This window comes from Malaclemys terrapin, chromosome 2 (assembly GCF_027887155.1).
Source record: "Malaclemys terrapin pileata isolate rMalTer1 chromosome 2, rMalTer1.hap1, whole genome shotgun sequence".
Lineage (NCBI taxonomy): Eukaryota > Metazoa > Chordata > Testudines > Emydidae > Malaclemys > Malaclemys terrapin.
The window spans coordinates 241,478,041-241,499,745 of NC_071506.1; the positions used below are offsets into that span (position 1 = coordinate 241,478,041).

At 40.3% G+C, this 21,705-nt stretch overlaps 1 protein-coding gene across 2 annotated transcripts in view; it reads left to right on the top strand.

Moving 5' to 3' along the window:
• The first annotated feature begins 13,056 nt into the window (after positions 1-13,056).
• Positions 13,057-21,705, top strand: part of CDK6 (cyclin dependent kinase 6) — a 190,317-nt gene continuing 181,668 nt past the window's right edge. For both annotated transcript variants that reach the window (XM_054020458.1, XM_054020459.1), the window contains exons 1-2: positions 13,057-13,514; positions 15,885-16,389. In XM_054020458.1, the coding sequence (XP_053876433.1) occupies positions 16,157-16,389 (233 nt within the window). In that variant the 5' untranslated portion in view covers positions 13,057-13,514; positions 15,885-16,156. The remainder of the gene's footprint in view (positions 13,515-15,884; positions 16,390-21,705) is intronic.

Sequence of the window (21,705 nt, forward strand, 5' to 3'; positions counted from 1 at the left end):
AACAAAAATGATTAGGGATATGGAACGGCTTCCATATGAGGAGAGATTAATAAGACTGGGACTTTTCAGCGTGGAAAAGAGACAACTAAGGAAAGATATGATCGAGGTCGATAAAATCATGACTGGTGTAGAGAAAGTGCATAAGGAAGTGTTGTTTACTACTTCTCATAACACAAGAACTAGGGGTCACCAAATGAAATGAATAGGCAGCAGGTTTAAACCAACAAAAGGAAGTATTTCTTCACACAATGCACAGTCAGCCTGTGGAACTCCTTGCCAGAGGATGTTGTGAAGGCCAAGACCATAACAAGGTTCAAAAAAGAACTAGATAAATTCATGGAGGATAGGTCCATCAATGGCTATTAGCCAGGATGGGCAGGGATGGTGTCCCTAGCCTCTGTTTGCCAGAAGCTGGGAATGAGCAACAGGGGATGGATCACTTGATGATTACCTGTTCTGTTCATTCCCCCTGGGGCACCTGGCACTGGCCACTGTCAGAAGACAGGATGCTGGGCTAAATGGATCTTTGGTCTGACCCAATAGGGCCGTTCTTATGTTCTTATGTCCAGGACATCAAAACAGACAAATGAATCATCCATCAATGTTCTGACTGTCGCTTTTAGTTCCGTGACAGACACGCAAGATAACAATCGCTTGTTCCCTATTAGAATACAGTTTAGTGCACTGGCGCTAATTAGCTCCAGTTAACAATAATGGCAGTTGCATGCTTATTCTGATGTGAACAATATGACAGCTTGTTCTGCAGAGTCAGAGTTACTGTGTAGTTGATAAAATATAACTATAGTTGTTGGTTTCATTCCCATATATTTTCTATAAATAATTAGGTTAAAGAACTGATATCATACTTCCCAGTTCAGAGAACTTCTCTGTGCAGCACTGCGTCTGCTTCTTCTTCATTTGTTTTTGAATAATCAGCAGCAAGGATTTCCTTGTATGAAATGTGAGTGAAATCACTGGACTTCTCACTCTTTCAGATCTTCATTCTGGTGAATGAACGCTCAGCAAGCATTGGCCACTGGGCCCCATGGAAACTCAGACCATGACTTTCAAACATAGGAGCCTAAAGTTAAGCTCTTAAATAAGAGGCCTGATTTTTAAAAGTTGGAAGTACCCAGCCCCTCCCATTGAAGACTAGGAAACTCCACACCTCCAGAAATTGCTTGGCACCTTGCAGAATTCTGCTCCGTAGATTCTGTGACATATTGAACCTATAATCTCCACTAGAGATTTCTTTTGACTCTGGTGCATCTATGCCGGATCCTGCAGCAAAGTGAATGTTTTTTGTGTGACACCATGAGCACATTTTCCCTTTCTCTCCAGCAATGAGAGGGGAGCAAATATTTATCATTATCATACAGTACCCAAAATGTGATGGCTGCCTATCAACACGTATAAGAAAATATGATCCCTAACCTGGGGAGCTTGCAAACTCATTAGAGACATGACAGAATAGAGTGGAGGGGAGAGGGTGATAACAAGACAATAGGAAGCATTAGAGAAGGAAGGACGGGACAATATCAATAATACTATACTTTTATTCAACAAGGCTAATGCATAGCATAATAGGATAAAGATGAGTATTTTAAGATAAATAAATAGATGACTTAGTGGGATAGTTTCTTGCAGGTATCATACAAGAACTATTTCATCTCTCTTTCCTCCAGCCCAGCTTAAAGGGGGAGGAAGCTTCTCCCAGAGGTTTCACCAAAACACCAAAAGGAACATCCCTAATACACTTTAATTCAGTCCTGACTGTGAGTCAGAGAATCTGAGTTCTCTTTCCATGTGTTCTCTTGTAGTATCCTGGACAAGTCACTTAGTCTCTGTCTTAGTTACTCCATCACTAAATTGGGTTTAATAATGCTTACCCACCTTTGGTAGAGTGTTTTGATATTTCTGGATGAAACCAAATTCCTTGACCCAAAAGTCTCCCTCCACCTTTAAATAAGTCTAAAAAAGAATCCCAAACGCAATCATTTAAAGCTGTATTTTCCTACACTTCCAAATTTCCCTTTGTTTGTGGGCTTGCCCTGTATCTTTCATTAACATTTTTGAGCAAATGGTGAGCTATCACACTGCCAACCAATGCAGGAAAGGGGTATGTATTGGCAGGGGTGAGGAGCTTTTCTGATACTTCAGGGAAATTCCATTGCAGAGGACCTTAAAGTAAGAAAAATTTCTTTCAACTGATTCCAGCCTTCTGCAGTGTGTTTAAAGCAGCAAAGAAGAAGGTGGAGGTTGGGCTCCCATTTTCCTCAGAAGATTGATGTAGAGCAAAGGAAGCTTTAAAAGGACAATATTTTCTGTGGTGTCTTATGGATTTTGTTTTTCCCTGAGCCTGGTTTGATAGGAAAAGGATTTGCCCCAGAAAGCATGTTGGGGTTTTATTTTATTTTTTGTTGTTGGCTGCTGCAGTTTGAGGTAATAAAGAAGTGATAATGGTAATGAGGAGCCTTTTGCCGTGCAATAAAATCTTTTCAAATAAACAGTTTCTGATAAGCATTATGCTGTAAGTATGGAAACTACCACATCTGTCAATAAATGTAAGAACACCTGCCATTTATCACGTAACTGCAATGAGGTTTTCTGCGTGGCAGGTGTTAAGGCAGCGCTATTATTCTTAACCGTAAAGAGCTTTCAAGGACTGTACAACCACATATTAAAATATTTCCTTGAAAGAATACTGGTCCAAATTCTCCTCTCAAATATGCCCATGTAAATCCCACTGAGCTCAATGGTTTTATTTAAATTAACTATATTAAAGATTTGTTTAAAAGCATATTATTAATGTCTTATAATGTCTTTCATACAAACTGTATCCCCAAACATTTCATTGCATTCATTAATACAATACATTATATGCTATAAGGGCCTGGCACAACTGCCACTGACTTCAGTGTGAGCTGAATTAGTCTCTAAATGGCCAAAAAAAGTGGTATGAAATATAGCAAAATGAATGAATTGTAGCATTCAATCACAGAGTCAGCAACATATGGACAGCAAAAGTGCAGGGCATTGGCAATGGAGGAGGGTGGAAAGAGGTTTTCAGATGAGATTTGAAGATAGATGAGACAGTCAATTTGTCAGAGATAGCTGCAAAGGAGACGGCTCTTATACCAATACTGGAGATGCTGGGTGCAGGGATATTCATAAGTATCTCTGTTTAAATTGATTTTCTCTCACTTTTTTTTCTGCGCGTTTAAAATATAGACTGCGTTCAGTTTTAACAGGGTAAATGTTTTAGGAAATTTAAAACAGTGCTGATGATACTAATGCTGAAAGTCTCTACAGATTAAATTAACTTTTCTTCAAAAGTTTATCAATCATTTATTAAATCTGATTTTAATATAGTAAGTTTATTTCCAAAGAAGTAATTATCTATAAATTATAGATCAACCCATCTACAACCCATCCTGGACAACGATTCCTCACTTTCACAGACCTTGGGAGGCAGGCCAGTCCTCGCCCACAGACAACCTGCCAACCTTAAGCATATTCTCACCAGCAACCACGCACCGCACCATAACAACTCTAACTCAGGAACCAACCCATGCAACAAACCTCGATGCCAACTCTGCCCACATATCTACACCAGCAACACGATCACAGGACCTAACCAGATCAGCTACAACATCACCGGCTCATTCACCTGCACGTCCACCAATGTTATATATGCCATCATATGCCAGCAATGCCCCTCTGCTATGTACATTGGCCAAACTGGACAGTCACTACGCAAGAGGATAAATGGACACAAGTCAGATATCAGGAATGGCAATATACAAAAACCTGTAGGAGAACACTTCAACCTCCCTGGCCACAGAATAGCAGATGTAAAGGTAGCCATCTTACAGCAAAAAAACTTCAGGACCAGACTCCAAAGAGAAACTGCTCAGCTCCAGTTCATTTGCAAATTTGACACCATCAGATCAGGATTAAACAAAGACTGGGAATGGCTATCCAACTACAGAAGCAGTTTCTCTTCCCTTGGTGTTCACACCTCAACTGCTAGCAGAGCACCTCACCCTCCCTGATTGAACTAACCTCGTTATCTCCACACTGATTTATACCTGCCTCTAGAGATTTCCATTACTTGCATCTGAAGAAGTGAGGTTCTTACCCACGAAAGCTTATGCTCCCAGTACTTCTGTTAGTCTCAAAGGTGCCACAGGACCCTCTGTTGCTTTTTACAGATTCAGACTAACACGGCTACCCCTCTGATACTTGACATCATGATGACTGCTACATTTCAAGCTCAGAACTAAGTGTTCTACGACAGTGGTCATAGTGAGAGTGAAATATACTGGTAGCCATTAATAATACATAGTATACTGCTGCCACACTAGATAATTGTAATTGGTATAAACTCTTCTGGTATGCTGTGGATAATAAACAGCTTATATACTTATATCTGGTATGCCTTTAAAATGAGTTACTGCATGCTCAACATTTGTCTCCTTCAATTTGTTCTCATACTGTAGACTTGCATTACATTTGCTCAACAGATAAAACATTTTACAGCCTTAAGGGTTATATTGTTCTTATCTCCATGCAGAGGAATTTATGCATGTAATTTGTATTGATCTTAATGGGAGTTATGCATGTAAATCCATGTGCAGTGAGATGAGGCTATACACCATGGAATGCAGACTAAAGTGTTTTCATCTGGAAAAGGCACCTGACTATTGCTTACAATTACTGTATTTTTGTTTTAGGCAGTGGACAACAAAAATTCATAGCCGATATTATCGGATATTATTCTGGAAACAATAGCAAAATGCTTTTGCATGTATACTAAGTGCAATATTCAGGTTCCAAACAATAATTGACCGAAGGCAGTCAGTATCTAGTCCACTGCACTGAAGTAGGGAGAGAAAGTATCACTTTGTGCACAGCAAAAACAGCAACAACGAAAGTAAGAAAGTGGAAGAGGGTGAAAAAGGATAGGGAGTTTAAAGGAAATTTTATAATAAATAAATAGTCCCAACTGCCTTGGAAAACTTTCAGAGGAAAACTAGGGTCTACTATGATGTAATCGTCCTTTTAATGTGTTCAGATACTATTAGAATGAGTAGGAGATATATACTTAGATTTAGCGATCTATTTGGGGAAAAAAGTAGTAGTGGCTCTCTCAGGCTCTGCTCCCCAACCAAGCTCTTCCCAATTGGGATATCAAATTGAAACAGTAGTCACAGATTTTCATAACATGACTATCCTTCTCCTTTCTTGCATGTTTTGAACAGTGGTAAGGTAGCTAACAATATTGGTAGGTAAAATTAGACCTCAAAGTCAATGAATAGCCCACATCTCAAAGCTATTGTGTCAGGCTGTCTGTGAGCTCAGGCAGACATCACTGCATTGGTTACACCTGATTCACACTTTGAAGTTTATCTTCACAATCACAAAAGCTTACACTCTGTAGGGCATAGGATGATAGACCCTCCAGAAAAAAATTCCAGTTTGTCAAACTGCTGCAGACCAGTTCAGCTAAGCCCCTTCTTATCCTAGCTTATCTAAGTGACATGCAGAATTAAACTGAGTTCATTAAATCAGGGTTTTTTACATATACCAAAAAGGCAGTGTCTTTGTAACTGTAGATGCTCCAGTGAAAAAAAATCTCTATATTAAATAGTTTGTGTTTTTTTCCACAGTACCTCCAGGGTTCTAGCTCACAGAGCTAGGATTCGGTGGCAATATGTATTCCTTCCTTAATGCTGACCCAAAATAAAAACTGTTTTTTCAGAGTAAAGACTTCTTGTACTGTGATTAAATATTCATTGTTTTTATCTTTTATAAGAATAATCTAATTTATGATGTGGGCAGTATAACATTTATAATGTCCTTAACTATTCAATTTTTTGCTTTTAAATGCTTGGGTTTTGTATATGATGGCATCAGAAAGTATATTTTTGTCATTTAGTGACACTAATGAGGCTTTTTAAATGAAGACTTTGTTATGTATCCACACACCTTTCACAATGAATTGTGCCCACATGAGGGCAGTAGACAGCAAATGGGGGCAGCAGTGAGGTTGGTTGATGTAACTTTACTGCATTTTCATACTTGGTTCTTATAATTTTACCTTATAATATACTGGCTTTCTCATTTTTGGAGTCTTATAAAAAACAAACTGAATTTTCCCCCTCTTAAGCTATTGTTGTGTATGTGTATTCCCAAAAACTTTTATTATGGAATTAAGTTTATAAAGAGACATGCAGTAGTTCATTGTCTATATGTATGTAGCACTCCTCATTAAGCTCTTGACATTTATTATTTTAAAGTAATTAGCTTTCCGAGGGTGTTAAAAAGATTCCATCCACCAAGTATTTTTCTGGTATATATAAAATGACTTATAAGTCATAAATATCATTTTTTAAAATTCCAACTATTGTATGTGCATATATACCGCTATTGTCTTTGTACTTAGAATAGGAAATACAGTGGAAACTCTAATTTTCATATAATAAAAATCTATTTTAATGGGAATAACTAAATAGCAGATATTATTTATCCTATCTAGATATAGGAATCAATTCACCAACCAGTGAAGTGCTGTTTCTTCTGAGTTTTGAGGTACAGCTGTTCAGCAACCCATAATAACACTACACAACTGATTTTTTTTCTGGCATTCAATGCTTAACATAATTTGAACATACTTGTTTTTATTCCATTTATTTTTATTTATTACCTGATACCAGATATGTTGTCTGCTCCTGTTCCCAGGGCATTTAATGGCCAAGCACTTGTTGACTTCAGCAAGATATGATTGTATCCAGAGCATTATCCCCTCCACTAGTTTTTCTTTCTAAACTTGTACACTGTGATAAATAAATTGTTCTAGTCTTACGAAGCAGCAACCTTTGTGTGATTCTGGCTAGAACCAAACACTTAAAGTGCAGTTCCACTCTGAAAAGTGACTCTGTAAAAATGGCATCAGGATCTCCATATTTATTGACTATTGATAGCTGTCAGATCAAATCTGTAATAAGTAAAAACAAAAATGGCTTTACTAACTGCCAGCCATTCAGACTCAACCTGGAATCTGAGTTAAACTAGGTTCTTTCTCATTTCCACATCACAAACAATAAGGCTTCTGCAACTGGAATTTAGTGGACAATTCTATTGATCATTCATGAGCTAGAATTGAATCCTGCTCACCTTCTTGTGTAGTTGTGTTGACTCTGCAGGGCAGGAATAAAAAGTAGTAAAAATTTACATTAGTCAGTAAAGTCAGCTAATATGACTCTACATACAAGGATCAGGTATGATGAGTAAGGTGCCATTTTTATAGTAATTTTTTCAGAATAGAGCTGCCCTTTAAAAAAAAGTCTGCTACCGTACTACTTTTTATAGTACAACTGCATGTTGAAAAGTGTTTAGGATGCTGCATGTATAAATCAAATGGAGATTATTCTGGAAGATTTCTCATCTGTAAGTCCAAAAAAAGGAAGTATTTTATAAGGTCAGGAGCATGTTACATATACATATATCAGAAGTAGATATACAGGTCTGCAAAAGGAGGAAAGAGAATAGAAAGGGGTGAGAGGAAATCTTATTTTTACAATTATTAGTAATGAGCAGTTAAGAATGATGACATGTCAGACAGTGATAATTACAGGATAAGAGAAATCTTAAAATCTTGAGAAAATGGATAAAATGTGTCACTTTATCCTCCTTAAATCTTTTGGGGTATGTTGCTGCATGTTTGGATCTCTAAATCATGGTCTAGTGAATAGGGTATGGGATTGGGAGTCAGAAAACCTGGATTCTCTTCCAAGTTCTGTCACTGATCTCCTGTGTGACCTTGGGCAAGTCTCTTCATTCACCACACTGTGCCTGTTTCGCTTCCTATCTTTTGTCTGTCTTACTTATTTAGATTGTAGGCTCGTTGCATAGAGTTTGTCTTTATTATATACTAGCCAATGGACCATAATCTCAGTTGGGGTCTGTAGGTGATACAAAATACAAATAACAATAAATAAGAAGTTATTCTCTCAAAGAGAAACATCGAATTATCCTTGGGTCTTTCATAGCAAAGTACAGTAGGTACAAAATAAACAATGCAAAAATCTCCTTTCTAAAGCAAATAAGGTCTTCTCCAGATCTTGTCTAAAGAAGAGGATGAGCAGGTTATGTATAATATGTGTGGTCAAATGCATTCATTAAAAAGTTCCGAATTTTATTAGCGCAAGCATGCAGGCAAGGATTTATTTGTTAACTTGCTTTTCACATGGCATGTTTACTGGCAACTCTTAGGATTTGTAAACAAGGAAATATGGAAAAATGTGTGCATTGAATAGCATAGCATCATATTGTGGTTCTTTCTGCTAGAAAAAAACAATAGTCCCACAGTAGAGTTCATTTCTGGAGTAATGGAAAGATACAATTTGTCAAACACAAAATTATCAACAATAAACAGAGGCTCTGATTGAAAGAAAAATAAGCTAAATGGAATCATTCTGTAATTGACTTAAGTTACCTTAATCATTGCCAATTATACAGTGGTTATGTACATTTTACATAGATTAGAACAGTATTTCACTATTACATGTGAACTAATTAAAACATTCTGTGGATATTTTTACAACCAAGTGTGTTTTTTCTGAAAATATGGATTAGAGATTGTTTTGTGTGTTCTGGTTAACTAATTAAGAATATGCATACTGATCATATAATTATTTAAAATAATTTAATACTTGTACCAAATCTCAGTGGTAGATTTTGTCCAAAAAACACATTTTTTTCTTTATTATGTCTGCACTTTATTTAAAAGTGTTTTCTATTTGTTATACATTTTCCCAAACAAATGTATAATGCAGTTACTATTAAATTAAGAATTATTATGTTAGTTCAACATAATCTGTGATAAATGAAGTACTTATTTTAGGGGATATCTTGGTATGTAATAATTATAAACAGTAGATGTTTTATTTACAAAACCTTTTAATACTTGCTAAAGGTTATTTTGATCATGATTTTACAATTTGTTCTCAAATATTATAAAATCTAACTACCAGGGGATTCTACAAATAAACACAATCTGTTGTGCCAACTCAATTGATTTGTGACTACTCTGGCCAAATAATAGTTAGTTTCTCAAGTATGTAAGGGATTTTCTAACTAGGAATGCCTAACGAAATGAATAAAAACCACACCATATCAGCTAAGATAGATGATGCAGGCTAAACAAAGATAAATCAGAATGAAAACAGTATACACAGAGTGCCTTATCCTCCAAAACCCTCTATTCAAATATGTACTCTTGAAGAGTAAGTTTCACTCTGATTTGTATGAGGACTTCTTGTAACACCAAATTCTGGAATCCCCAACAAAACTTAAGCAGTTTCCTGCAACAGTTAAAACACTAAGCAAACAAATATAGCTTTCTTTCTGAGTCTTAAACTATTCATAGCACTTCTGTGGTACTGCATGATGCCAGATTATTCAAATACTGTAAACTCCTGTAAAGGCATGTTAATTCCAGTAATTATTTGTCACCTATTGTCACACCATCATCTTATTCATTGTTTCCAGCAAAACCTTAGAGACCTCATTTATGAATGTGTTTTGTAGTCACTAAAGCAGCATATATAATTTTGACGCCTTAGTTTTAAGGTGATTTAATTATATTTTAATGTATATTGAATACCAATAAAATACAGGAAAATTGCACTCATTTCAATATCTTTCCATATAAATTGGTTTTCTTTATTAGTGTTCGCAGCTAAACAGAATTCTGAAATAGGGTTTCACAAATTAAAAATTGATGGGTTAAAACGAAAGTGAAATGCAGAGAAAGCTTTATCTATCTCTCCTTCCTTTTTAGGAGCACCCCCAAGAACTAATTTTTCAGTACAACAAATATTTTCGTAATAATTTGTGTAGAATTAGCAACTATTTTTACTTTGAATTTATTTTTAGCAGCAATATTTAATAGACTTTCACAACACCATTGGCCAAAAACGGATGCAGATTTTTTTAAATATATAGATTAATGAAGAGATTTTAAACTAAAAAGGTAATATGAAATGTATTGTTATATGGATTACAAAGCCTCCTGATGTTAAGAGACAAAATGAGAATACTATAAATCAGAAATACTGAAATGTAAAATGTCTCATGAAAAAGGGACACCAGATATTTTAGAAATATTTTCAAAAGCAAAAAAACTAAACAGGATTATTTTTATATCTGACAATATGTTCAGTTTTGCTGGTTTATAATTTTTTTCACAAAGCATGTTATATGAAACAACTTTATTACTTTAAAATCTATTTAAGATTTAAACAGTCAAATAATTTTGCAAATTTGGACAAACAGTTGCTTTCTGTGCTGCAACTTGTTTTGTAGTATCACCCATTATTAATTGGATATTTATACCGAAGTATATTTTGAAATTCTGCCTGAAATCACTTAATTTTTAGGTACAGAAAAGCTATTAGCTCATTTTAGAGGTGTGTAGGAATCATCTGAACCCTGCACAGCAGGGTTCAAGGTAACTCAAGCAGCTGGCCTTACAGGTGGAAAGACACACACAGAAAAAAAATTAAAAAGTACCCCATAGCACTTTTAAAACTCTCTGAAAGACTCCTAAAATCCTATAAAACCATGTACAATGTAACAAATACATAACTGGGTAGTATGGTATAGATGGTTTATTGGAATCTATTTGGTAGAATGAGTAGCATAATTATTCATGGTTTCTCCACTTATTAGTATTGAACCATCACAAATTCATGCAGACAAAACATTCATACTACACTGAACAATCAAATATATTCTCTAATAAGTGTTTGTATAGAGAATGCTTTACGGATGGGTTTTGTGATGTGCAAAATTTAGTAATGATGAAATGTTAAAGCTGCAAGTTTGAACACAAAAGTTGCAATGGAAATGGAAAACATAAGGGCTTAATAGCAATGTTATCCCTTCCACATTGCACATGCTAAATATGAAGTTGTACATGATTCGATGCCTCTCACAGGCAGCCTCCATCAATAGGGTTCCAGGAAAGACCCAGCTGGAATTTAAAGCAACCTTTCCCATGTGGAATCCTCTAAGTAGGGCAAGCAGCAAATACTGCTTCCTGTCCTCCCTCAAAAGTGAACACTGTTGCACCCAGAGATGTAGTTTATGCCCTATGTATATGAATCTAGTCCAAGGCTGTTAAAGGGGGGGGGGGGAGGACCAAGAATGTTACAGTTCAAAAGCTCTGAACATTAACAAGTATGGAAATGATAAGCCAAGGTAATGCGCATACAGATGTAATGTAATGTCAATATTCATGTCTATATTTTTTTTAGAAAAAGTATTAATATACACATTTGAATATTTAGATTATTTTATTTACATATGCTAAAGTTTTGAGGTTTCTAAATAACTTTTGGGGTATATGTTTTTCTAACAATGTTTGTCACTTGCTTTAGCAAGCTTAACATTAATTTAACAAAACATTTGGGGAATTTCTATTTTTATTAATCAAATAAGGTATATTAGGAGCACAAATTTGGTTTCTGTAGATCTTGCAATGTATGCACGGACTTCTGAAAACTCTAGTGCACAGCACATAAAATTTTATTTGCTGAAGAGTCTCAGTTCTTTGGCACAAACTTCCATTTCTCCTCCCAAATGAAGTCAAGGATGCTTAATTTTTTTCTCAGTAGCCCCAGTCTAAGTGATGCTTCTAAACTGGTCAGAAACAGGGATGGAGCCTTGAAGTTTATCTGACATAGTTTTCAGAATGCGTGATAGAACCAGCACCTCCAACTTGATTTCAGCTGACAGCTGAGAGGACATGTCAAGTTTGTTTAAAAAATAATTCTGTGCATGTCTTTCTGTACGGAAGTCTTTTAATTATATAATATTATGTACATAAAACCATATGTTCTGAGTTATTTTCAGCACATAAAGACGTTAGTACATAACACTGTGTATGATGCAAAAACTTCAGCACAGAATGACTTCTGTACTCCATGAATTTAATTATGCTTTGTACCCTTTTCCTCCCTTCCAGCTAGCCCATCCTTCACCTCCAAAAATAAGTGGGAGATCTCCGGTCCCAGCTTAAGCATCAAATGAGCTGACTCTGATGAGTTTTTGAATTCCATAATTGTCCTTGAGGTTCTGAGAAGAATTTGGTGGAATGGATCAATTGGGAGGGAATGAGGATCAAGAATTCCAGATGTGTTTTCCCCTACTGAGAGAGTAGTTTGGCATCTGTTTTGTGCAGTCTTCTGCAGTGAATTTCAGTATTTGTAGGAATCAACTTTGTATAAAGTGTTCCCTGCAGCAGTGAAGTGCTCTGCAAAGTGTTCATTTCCCCATCCCACTGGAAGCTTTTTGGGGCAGAGACTGCTCTTGTTTTTTGTCTTGTCAAGGTCAAACACACTGTGATTGCTTAGCAAATAATAATAAAGATCTTCTTGCCGGGACCATGCTTCCTTTGAGATCTCTTACTGAAAAACACTAAAAGCCTAAGTAGTAATAGTTATTATTAGGTGTTTGCACTGCTCTTGCATATGGGGCCCTACCTCTGAATCAGGCTTTTGGGGGCTCTTGCAAATATAAATAATTATGTTTATACAGCACCTAGCACAACAGTGCCCCAGTTATGACCAGGGGTCCTTTGGCGCTGCCTCAGTGCAAATAAGAATCACCTTAAGGTTTTTGCTCCCTAATGATGTCTCTCTCTCTCTCCCCCCTGGGGTGCATGCCTCTGGCAGTTGCGCTAGCGGCGACCCTTGCGGTATGTGGCTGCCTTTGGCAGAGGCACATGAAGGATTTCATTGAGTGTGAAGACAGAGAGCAGAGACAGAAAGCAGAAGGAGGCGGCTGCAGCCTTTGTAGTCGGGGAGGAATGCGGAAATGTTAAAGCACTATGTCAAACTTTTTTGAAACGGGGTCAAGTCACATTCAGCCAGCGTGGGAAAGCAAGGGGGAAAAAAAGTTGAGGGGGGGGGGGAGGTTTGCGAGCTGTGCTGCCGCCGCTGTTCTGAGAGTGAGCAGGAGCCGAGAGGCTAGAGAAGCAGCGGCGGCGGCGGCGGGCGGCGTGGAGGGCTGGTTTACAAGCCCCGCACACGGGGCAGCTGCGTGGTGCAGCCTGCAGGGCTTTGATCAGCTGTAGCCTGGTGAACACGGGACTTTGAGTCGCCTTTTTCCCCCCCTTCCCAGGCAGGGGGTGGGAGGCCGAAGCCGCTCTGGTTCTGACTTAAAGATCCCTTGGCAGGAAGGTGCTGCCAGGCTGCTGCAGGAGGATGCGAGCTGAGGGCAGCAGCAGAGTCGAGGAAGAGCAGCTGCTGCAGCTACCTGTGTGGCCTGGGCTGCCGCGGCAGAGACCTGCTGGCGGCATCATCATGTGAATATTTATTACCCGGTTGGGGTCTTCGCTCGCGGGAATCGAATGGGAGGTTTGCTTCGGGGAAGGTTATTTTTCCCCCCTGCGGAAGCTTTTCTGGGGCTCGTGCGGCGATCGGGGCAGCTGTGGAGCGGACCAGGTAATTGGAAGTGGCCATGTGCTTCTCCTACCATATAGTGTTACTGCCGAACGCCCCGCAAACAGCCCCTGCCCCGCTGGGTGGTTTGGTGGCTAAGGGGGCTTCTCTTCCTCGAACGGCGTGATTGGGGCTTTGTGGGGAGCCTGCAGCGTGGGGCCGGCCCCCAACACGTTCAGCCCTGGCGCTAGGGGTACAGTTTCTGCCGTCCCCCTTCTGCATGTATTCTTGTTGGGGGGGGAGGGAACCGCCGTGCCGGGGCACGACTCTGCGTTGGGGGGCCCATTCACGCCTGTTTTCTATTTTCGGGTGTTTCAGTGGGATCCCCAATGCTTCTTGTCGGGGGAGTCCCCTTCTGCTGCCCCATGCATCCCTATTGGGAGATTTTGGGGGGGGGGTCTCCTTGCACGCATTCTTACTCGGGGGGTGGTTTTGCCCTTCCTCCTGCCCCCCCCGCAAGCATTCTTGTTGGGGGATTTGTGCGAGGGGATTTCCCGAGCATGCAGTCGTAAGAAGACGTTTGTTTCTAGGGGGTGATTCTGCACATGGAGCCCTGGTGGGGGGCTGCTTGGGGGGTTCCCCTCGCGGGCAGCCCTGGTGGGGGGAGGGCTGGGGGTTCCCCCTCCGGTGCCCGCATTCTTTTCCGATCAGTAACTTTCCATGGGCGAAGCCCTCCGCGGTTCAGCAATAGCGGCTCTGGCCGATCCCTTGGAGCGCTACTAAACGCCGCCGTGGTGCGCGCGGAGCTTGAGGCGCACTCCGAGGCCAGGCCCTTCTCCCCGACCTCACACACACGCGCGCCGTGGGAGGCACGGAGCAGTCCCCCCGGCGGGGGGCGCCCCGCCGCCTGAGGCACGCAGCGGCCTGGCCTCGCGGGACTTACTTCCCTAGGGCTGGGCAGCCAGCTGCTGCTCCCGGAGACAGGCGGTGCCTCCCTTCCGCGGGGCAGGGCGCTGAGCCGCTTCCTCCCCCGCGGGACTCCCTTGCCCCCTGACTAGGGGCGTTTCTGCTGTTCCTCCGGGTACTGACCTTTTCCCCCCTCTCCCTCCCTCCCCTGGACACTTCCCCACACCCCCATCACTGACCTGCTCCCCTCTCCCCTGGACACTCCTCTACTCCCCTCCCATCACTGACCTGCTACCCCATCCCATATCACTGACCTTCTCCTCGCTTCCCTAGACGCTTCCCCACACTCCCATCACTGACCTGCTACCCCACCCCACATCACTGACCTGCTCCTCCCTTCCCTGGACACTTCTCTACCCCCTTCCCATCACTGACCTGCTACCCCACCCCACCCCACCTCACATCACTGATCTGCTCCCCCCTCCCCTGGACACTTCTCTACCCCCCTCCCATCACTGACCTGCTACCCCACCCCACCCCACCCCACTGACCTCCTCCTCACTTCCCTAGATGCTTCCCCACACCCCCATCACTGACCTGCTCCCCCCTCCCCTGGACACATCTCCATCCTCCCATCACTGACCTGCTCCCTCCTCCCCATCACTGACCTGCTACCCCACCCCACCCCACCTCACATCACTGATCTGCTCCCCCCTCCCCTGGACACTTCTCTACCCCCCTCCCATCACTGCCCTGCTACCCCACCCCACCCCACTGACCTCCTCCTCACTTCCCTAGATGCTTCCCCACACCCCCATCACTGACCTGCTCCCCCCTCCCCTGGACACATCTCCATCCTCCCCATCACTGACCTGCTCCCTCCTCCCCATCACTGACCTGCTACCCCTCCCCTGGACACTTCCCCACACCCCCAATCACTGACCTGTTACCCCCTGCCCTGAGAATCTTCCCCCCAAACACACACACTTCCCCAATGCTGAGCTGCTACCTCTCCCCCAACTTGCGACTCTGCCCACTGATCACTGAGCTGCTATCCCCTGCCCTAGGACTCTGTCCATCCTCATCACTGAGCTGCTACCTGCTTCTGTAGGACTGCTCACTCAACCCACATCCCCAACACTGAGCTGGTACTTCCTGCCCTGGGACTATATCCCACCCCCAGTCTCAGCACTGAGCTGGTACCCACCCTTTCCCTTGGCACTGACTTGCTACCTCTCCCTATGCAGTGTTGAACCTACCCTGTAACTGTACAGTGCTGTTCACGCCTTGCATTTCTATAGCATTACACTTACTCCCATCATCTGCATCATATTGTGTCCTGCACACATCCATGTCATCAAATCATGTATGTCAGTCTGTTTTTCTCAGTTATTAAACCATGTAAAGTAAGTGAACTGAAAATGCATGTTATGTACAGGGAGAAATTATGCTGGAGAGGAGACAACCCCAGCACTAATGAACTTCTAATGTTTGGGTTTTTGTTTGTTTGTTTGTTTTGTCCCATAGATCTAACTGGCTTTACCCAGACAATGATCCCAAAGACTATATGATAATTGCTGGTGGCTGAGAGAGAGAGAAGGCATTTTGGGGACTGTATTGAAGCAGAACAGGGGAGCAGGAGGGTGAAATCATCCTGCCTGCTCCTCCAGCAGTGGCAGCTCTGCAACCGGTGTGTGCAGTGCATTTTCAGCAGTAGCAAAATACTAGTTTGCAGGAAGCAGCCAGTTCAACAGCAGGACCTGAGGTACTCCAGAGACAAGAGAAGAAGCAGCACCAGCATGGATAAGGACAGCATGAGCCTAGCTGACCAGCAGTATGAATGTGTGGCTGAGATTGGTGAAGGAGCCTATGGGAAGGTATTCAAGGCCCGAGACTTGAAGCATGGAGGTCGTTTTGTAGCCTTGAAGCGCGTACGGGTGCAGACAAGCGAGGAGGGAATGCCACTCTCCACCATCCGTGAGGTGGCAGTATTGAGGCACCTGGAGACCTTTGAGCACCCCAATGTGGTCAGGTGAGGCGCTGGAGTGGGACCCATGGTCAGCTGAGTTCTAGTTTTGGTACATGGTACAAGGGTGGATTGGACACCAAATCGAGTATATGGATGGAATAAGCACTAAATTGATACATGGAGTGTGGTATGAGGTTTCGGCAGGCAAGCATGCTGTACAGGCACCCATCTCCAGAGGCATAGGTGTGTGACATAAGTGTTTGAGTGAATGGGCAAGGAGCCATATATACCCTTTCTTCTCCACAGGCACAAGAAGAGGGAATGAAAAGAGAGAACTCTTTTGTCTTGCATATCCACTCTGCCCAACACAGCTGATTTCTGGCAGACCTATTCATTATGAAAGTGGCAGTGGATAATGTAATGTTCCCACCAACTTTAGACAAGGAGTGGGAATTTGTAGGGTTCAAGTTCAGTGTGTTAAGCATAAGCAGGAGAAGTGACCACTTAGGACCGCATTTGTGGGGCCTTGTACCAACAGATACAGAAATACAATTTGCAAGCCCTACTTCCAAAGTGTCAAGAAAAGTCACAATAAGGAAATCCTTGTACTAGTAATTCTGAATACACAAACCCAAGTTTTTGAACAAAAGCTGCCTCTGTTATAAGCCTTTATATCTTTACATATTCAACTTTGTGCTTATATAATGTATAGGTCAGTTTTAAGTGGCTTATTAATCCTTGCAGGTTGTGCCCAGGGATGCTGGAAAACTTGAAGAAACTTAGAGGGAATTTTGCTAGGAATGTTTGTGAAGCATTGTAGGAACTGTCCTCTACTGTGTAATTGATTTACTAGTAAATGGTTATACATTTTAAACTTATTGCTGATTTCGGTTTGCCCGGCAATCACGCAGAGAGTTTTGGAAAATTCTTTTGAGCTATTTCTTTCAAATATGTAGAATTCTTTGTTCATCATTAATCTTACTTTATGAATTTTAACAAATGGACAGTTTTATAGCAGGTGTACCTGTACATGACAATGTAAAACTTCACTGATCTGCAGGTTAGGTAAGCATGTAACATTAACAAAAGCACCTCCAATATTTGTGCATCAGTTCAAATAATGCAACGTTAGACAGCAAAATGAAGACAGTTCGTACTTTTGTGGCACCAAATCTCTATAGGCCTGGGAAGCTAAAGTACAAGATGAAGTACATGCTGTGAGCCGTGTGCCCATTTTAGGGTCTGGAGTTGAGGTTCTATGTTGGAGCTGCAACAGGAGAAGGGAGATTGGGAGTGATTTTTAAAATGCAAAGGTAAATGGATAGAGAAACTCTCATTCTCTTTCTTTTCCAGACATTGTGGCAGTAGACTCTTATTACTCCAAGGACTGGGTAGGCAAAGGGTTTACGTTCTAAAAATAGCTTAGAAAAAAATGTCTTTTTAAAGTGGGAGGAGTGCTTTACCTTATTATGTGTCTTTTAGATCTCAACTGGACTCCAAGCAGAGACCTCATTGAGATTAGTGGTGTGGTGTAGACTGGAGTTCACAACTTTGCTGTTTCTGTTGTTTGGATAGAGAGAGTTTTTTGATGGCCATCTAGTAATACAGAGGACTAGAAACTTAGTCTAAAATTTTCAGATGTGGGTGTTTAAGGTTGGGCAGCATATTCATATTTAGGCACTGAAACAAGTGGCTTGATTTAGAGGTGCTGTCTGAGCGGATGCTGTTTCTGTTGACACTAGAAGGAGTTGGGGGGTGGTCAGAACTTCTGAAATTCAAGCCACTTATTTTGGTGCCTAAGTATGGATTTAGTTGCCTAGTTTTAGACACTCCCCATTTGAAACTTTTGACCATTATTTGTTTAAATGAAAGCCTAGATTGTGTAGAAAAAACTAAAATCCTGGAAATACTTAAATATAAGATATACCTGTGGCATTTTTGTCCCTACTGGGATCACTCCATATACAGTGATCCAGGAAGAGGCTCTGTTCTTGAATCCTCCAATTTTCATGAACACTTTAAATTCAGCAAAATCACAAAGAACAAAATGTCTGAAAAGAGCATGCAAATACAGACATGTTTTGCTCAGATTAAAATGCAGAGCAACCTGGTATTTTACAGGTATATCACAAGTTAAAATATTTATTATAAGATCAAATGAATAATTCATTATCTCCAAGCAACAAGTACTTAACCACGGACTTTTGAATATTTAGTTTTAATAGAAATTTATCTGGAAGAATGTTCCAGGACTTAATTATGTTTCCTTGAAGCCTGCAGTGCTTGCCTCAGTCAGCATTTCAGATGCGACAGGTTGGGTCATTATGTACCAGTGAGTTTGGCCCTCTGCAGTGCACCTTCTTTCCATCTGTGAGAGTAGAAAATAAAAAGCAAGTTCAAGCAGTAGCTCTTCTGAGATGGGAGAAATTCGATTTAAAAGCATACCTCTGTTGTTTTCATTGGGTATCTTTTGAGTAGGTGAAGTTTTAAGTATCATTTTAGAGTGTTTTTAAATAATTGTTTTTTAATGAAGACTGACTTGTTTGTATAGGAAGGAGCAAAGATTTAAATGTTTTGATTCCTTTACCAAGCACAGTAGAGGATCTTGTAATTTCTTGAGATTAAAGGATTACTTTTTTTTATTATGTAAATATACCCGGGAAAAGAAATGCTGTATATGAAGATCTGTAGTTTCACTCCATTGGCCTATCTTCACACAGTTATTAAATGTATTTTGTTCATTACAAATGTTTATTATGTGAGTAACCAGTCTAGAAATTGCAGTCTTGTCAGTATTAGTGAATTAAGGTAGTGAAAAATGCAGCATTTTAACACTAAAATAAAAGATGCATCATTATCAGATAACTAGAATAAAAATTAAAATAGCATTTAAAATGAAGTATTGTTGTGAAGGGGAAAGTTCTCTTTTTCAAAATACTTCAAGCAGTCTGTCTGAAACTTATAAGTGACAAATGCAAGTAGAAACTGGTCTCTGAGTAATGAGATGTACGAGCCATGAGTTGTTCAATAAAAACTCATGATGGCATTATAAGTCAAAATGTAGACAAACTTCAAATAGTTGAGCAACACATGATCAGTGCACCTGAACAAATTTGCTTCAGTCTGCTTGCTCCAGACAATATATATCAACACACCCACAAATGATACAACCTTCAGTAACAGCAGAAGTTGCCTCTTCCTCTCAAAACACCACAGGCCCAATGGAACTGATGTGGTTCTCTTGTGCAGGAATAGCAGGATTTGGGTAGCCCACACAGGCTCATGGACCCCAGCACTGCAAGGGATTTTCCTATATGTCCCCATGCAGTGGTGTTTAGGAGGATGAAAAATGATTGGGCCTTGGGATGGCCGGATGCTGGGGGCATAGACCTGTTGCTACGTGGATTGAGCAGTCACTGATCTCTGTGGAGCTGGACTGCAGAAGTGACGAGAGCTACTGCAGACTCAGGATTATCCTAGTGGGTTTGGATTTCTTCCCGCAGCCCTCAAGAAACAGTTTGTGCCCAAGCTGACTATTACTCTGCATTGGGATGGCAAAGGATTTAACCTGTTAGGCAGAAATTTCTGGGCTTCACTTTTAAAATAACCACTAATAACATTAAAAAAATATTTTTCAAACCATGCTATTTTTTGCTAATTGAGTTTCAGTTCACGTTGTTTCTGTCCTAGCCTATCTTCTCCATATTTCTACAGTGCTGAATTTGTGACATCATGATTCACAGTCTGTTGCTGTAGAAGCAATTTCATTATGACTTCACTGCAGAATTAAGCAGAAAGAGGAGCTAGGCTGAAAACAAGAAAGAGTTTATAATAGTTAAAAGGGGTGATACTGCAGTTCTTGGTCACCCAAAACTCCCATTGACATTGAAGGATTGAGCCTAGATAACTTAAAACTGTAGAAACTGGTATTTAGAAAGGCTAAGTACTGTAAAAGGATTGTTTGCTTGTGTAGAAAATGTTCTCGCTTTCACATTTGCTCTGGTATGAAAGTTCCTCTGAGTCAAGACATTTTATTCTATTTTATTAAAGCTAAAGAAAGATCTGCGTGAGCAAATTTTGTCATGCATTGCTTTAAAATATTTTGTGTATTATGACAATTCAGATGTAATTGGTAGTATGATTAAGTTGCTCATCTAGGCCACTGTTCAGATAGGAAGATGAAATGCTTCATTAAAAGTTATTGTATACAGTAGTTAAATCTGGCACAAATTAGTCCAGCACTTATGTAACTTACTGCTGTTCTATTTTGGGGGAAAATGAAGTATATGTAGACAAAGGACAGACTTTGCCAGGAATGAATGACATATTAGATTCAGGAAATTCCTGTGTGTAAAACTGGGAGTATTCCTTGCTGTAATAGATTTGTAAAAAATCTTCTTATGATCACACTACTAAATTCAGCTCTACATTGTGTTCATTTTATATCTTTCCTGCTATTAATCAGATGATTAGTTTCAGTTAAAAGTTAATCAGGCTTCATACTGGAAATATGCATTTAAAGAATGTGCTACAAAAGAGGGAAACTCAGATTCCAAATGTTTTCAAGACAAATATATTTAACAGTTTTAGCAGTGTTCAGAATGTTCAAAGTCCTTAAGCAAACAGAACAAACTCACAAAGCCCTATATTTTTGTTTCTTGGCACTTAACTTTCCCAGAACTCTGGCTCTTTTTAGTATTGTTGGGAGTTAACGGGTCTTAAAAGCTCCAGATAGACAAATCCTTATTAGAATTTGGTGATCTGAAATGTGCTCCTGCTGTTAAAAGAATTGTCAAAATTCTGGCACCTTTAGCTTGTATTTACTGAATGCCTCAATTGCCAGACTAACAAGGGCACTCAGCACACAAATACTGAAAATCTCATTTCTGTCTTTTGTTAGTTTCCAAGACATGTAGCCCAGATAATTGACTCCAGCTCTTACATGATGGTTTAGCCAGTTGGAGGCATTACATTATTCAATGATCTCCCTGCAACATGGATCCAGTCTATAGGAAACCAAATAAGTATAATTCTTTTACTCTATTTGCACAATTTGGCAATGATTAGGGGTCTTTTAATATTGTCCCAAAGGATATAAAATATTGGAAGACAATATTAGGAACTTTGCAAGATATGCTCTATAGAAAAAGGCCAATGTTTGCTTCACTCCCTGTAGACTAGCTCAACATTTCAGAGGTGTTTAATAGTCTGATGCTTCCTGTGGCATTATATTGTGATAGGACTACATAAAAATAGAGGATAGAGCCTAACAATAAAAATATAACTGAGTTTTTAGTGTTGAATACCCGTTTAGCGTGGTTATTGGCAGAACATGTTGCAGAACTTTGATAATTCCCTTTGCAGGGTGATTAACATTTT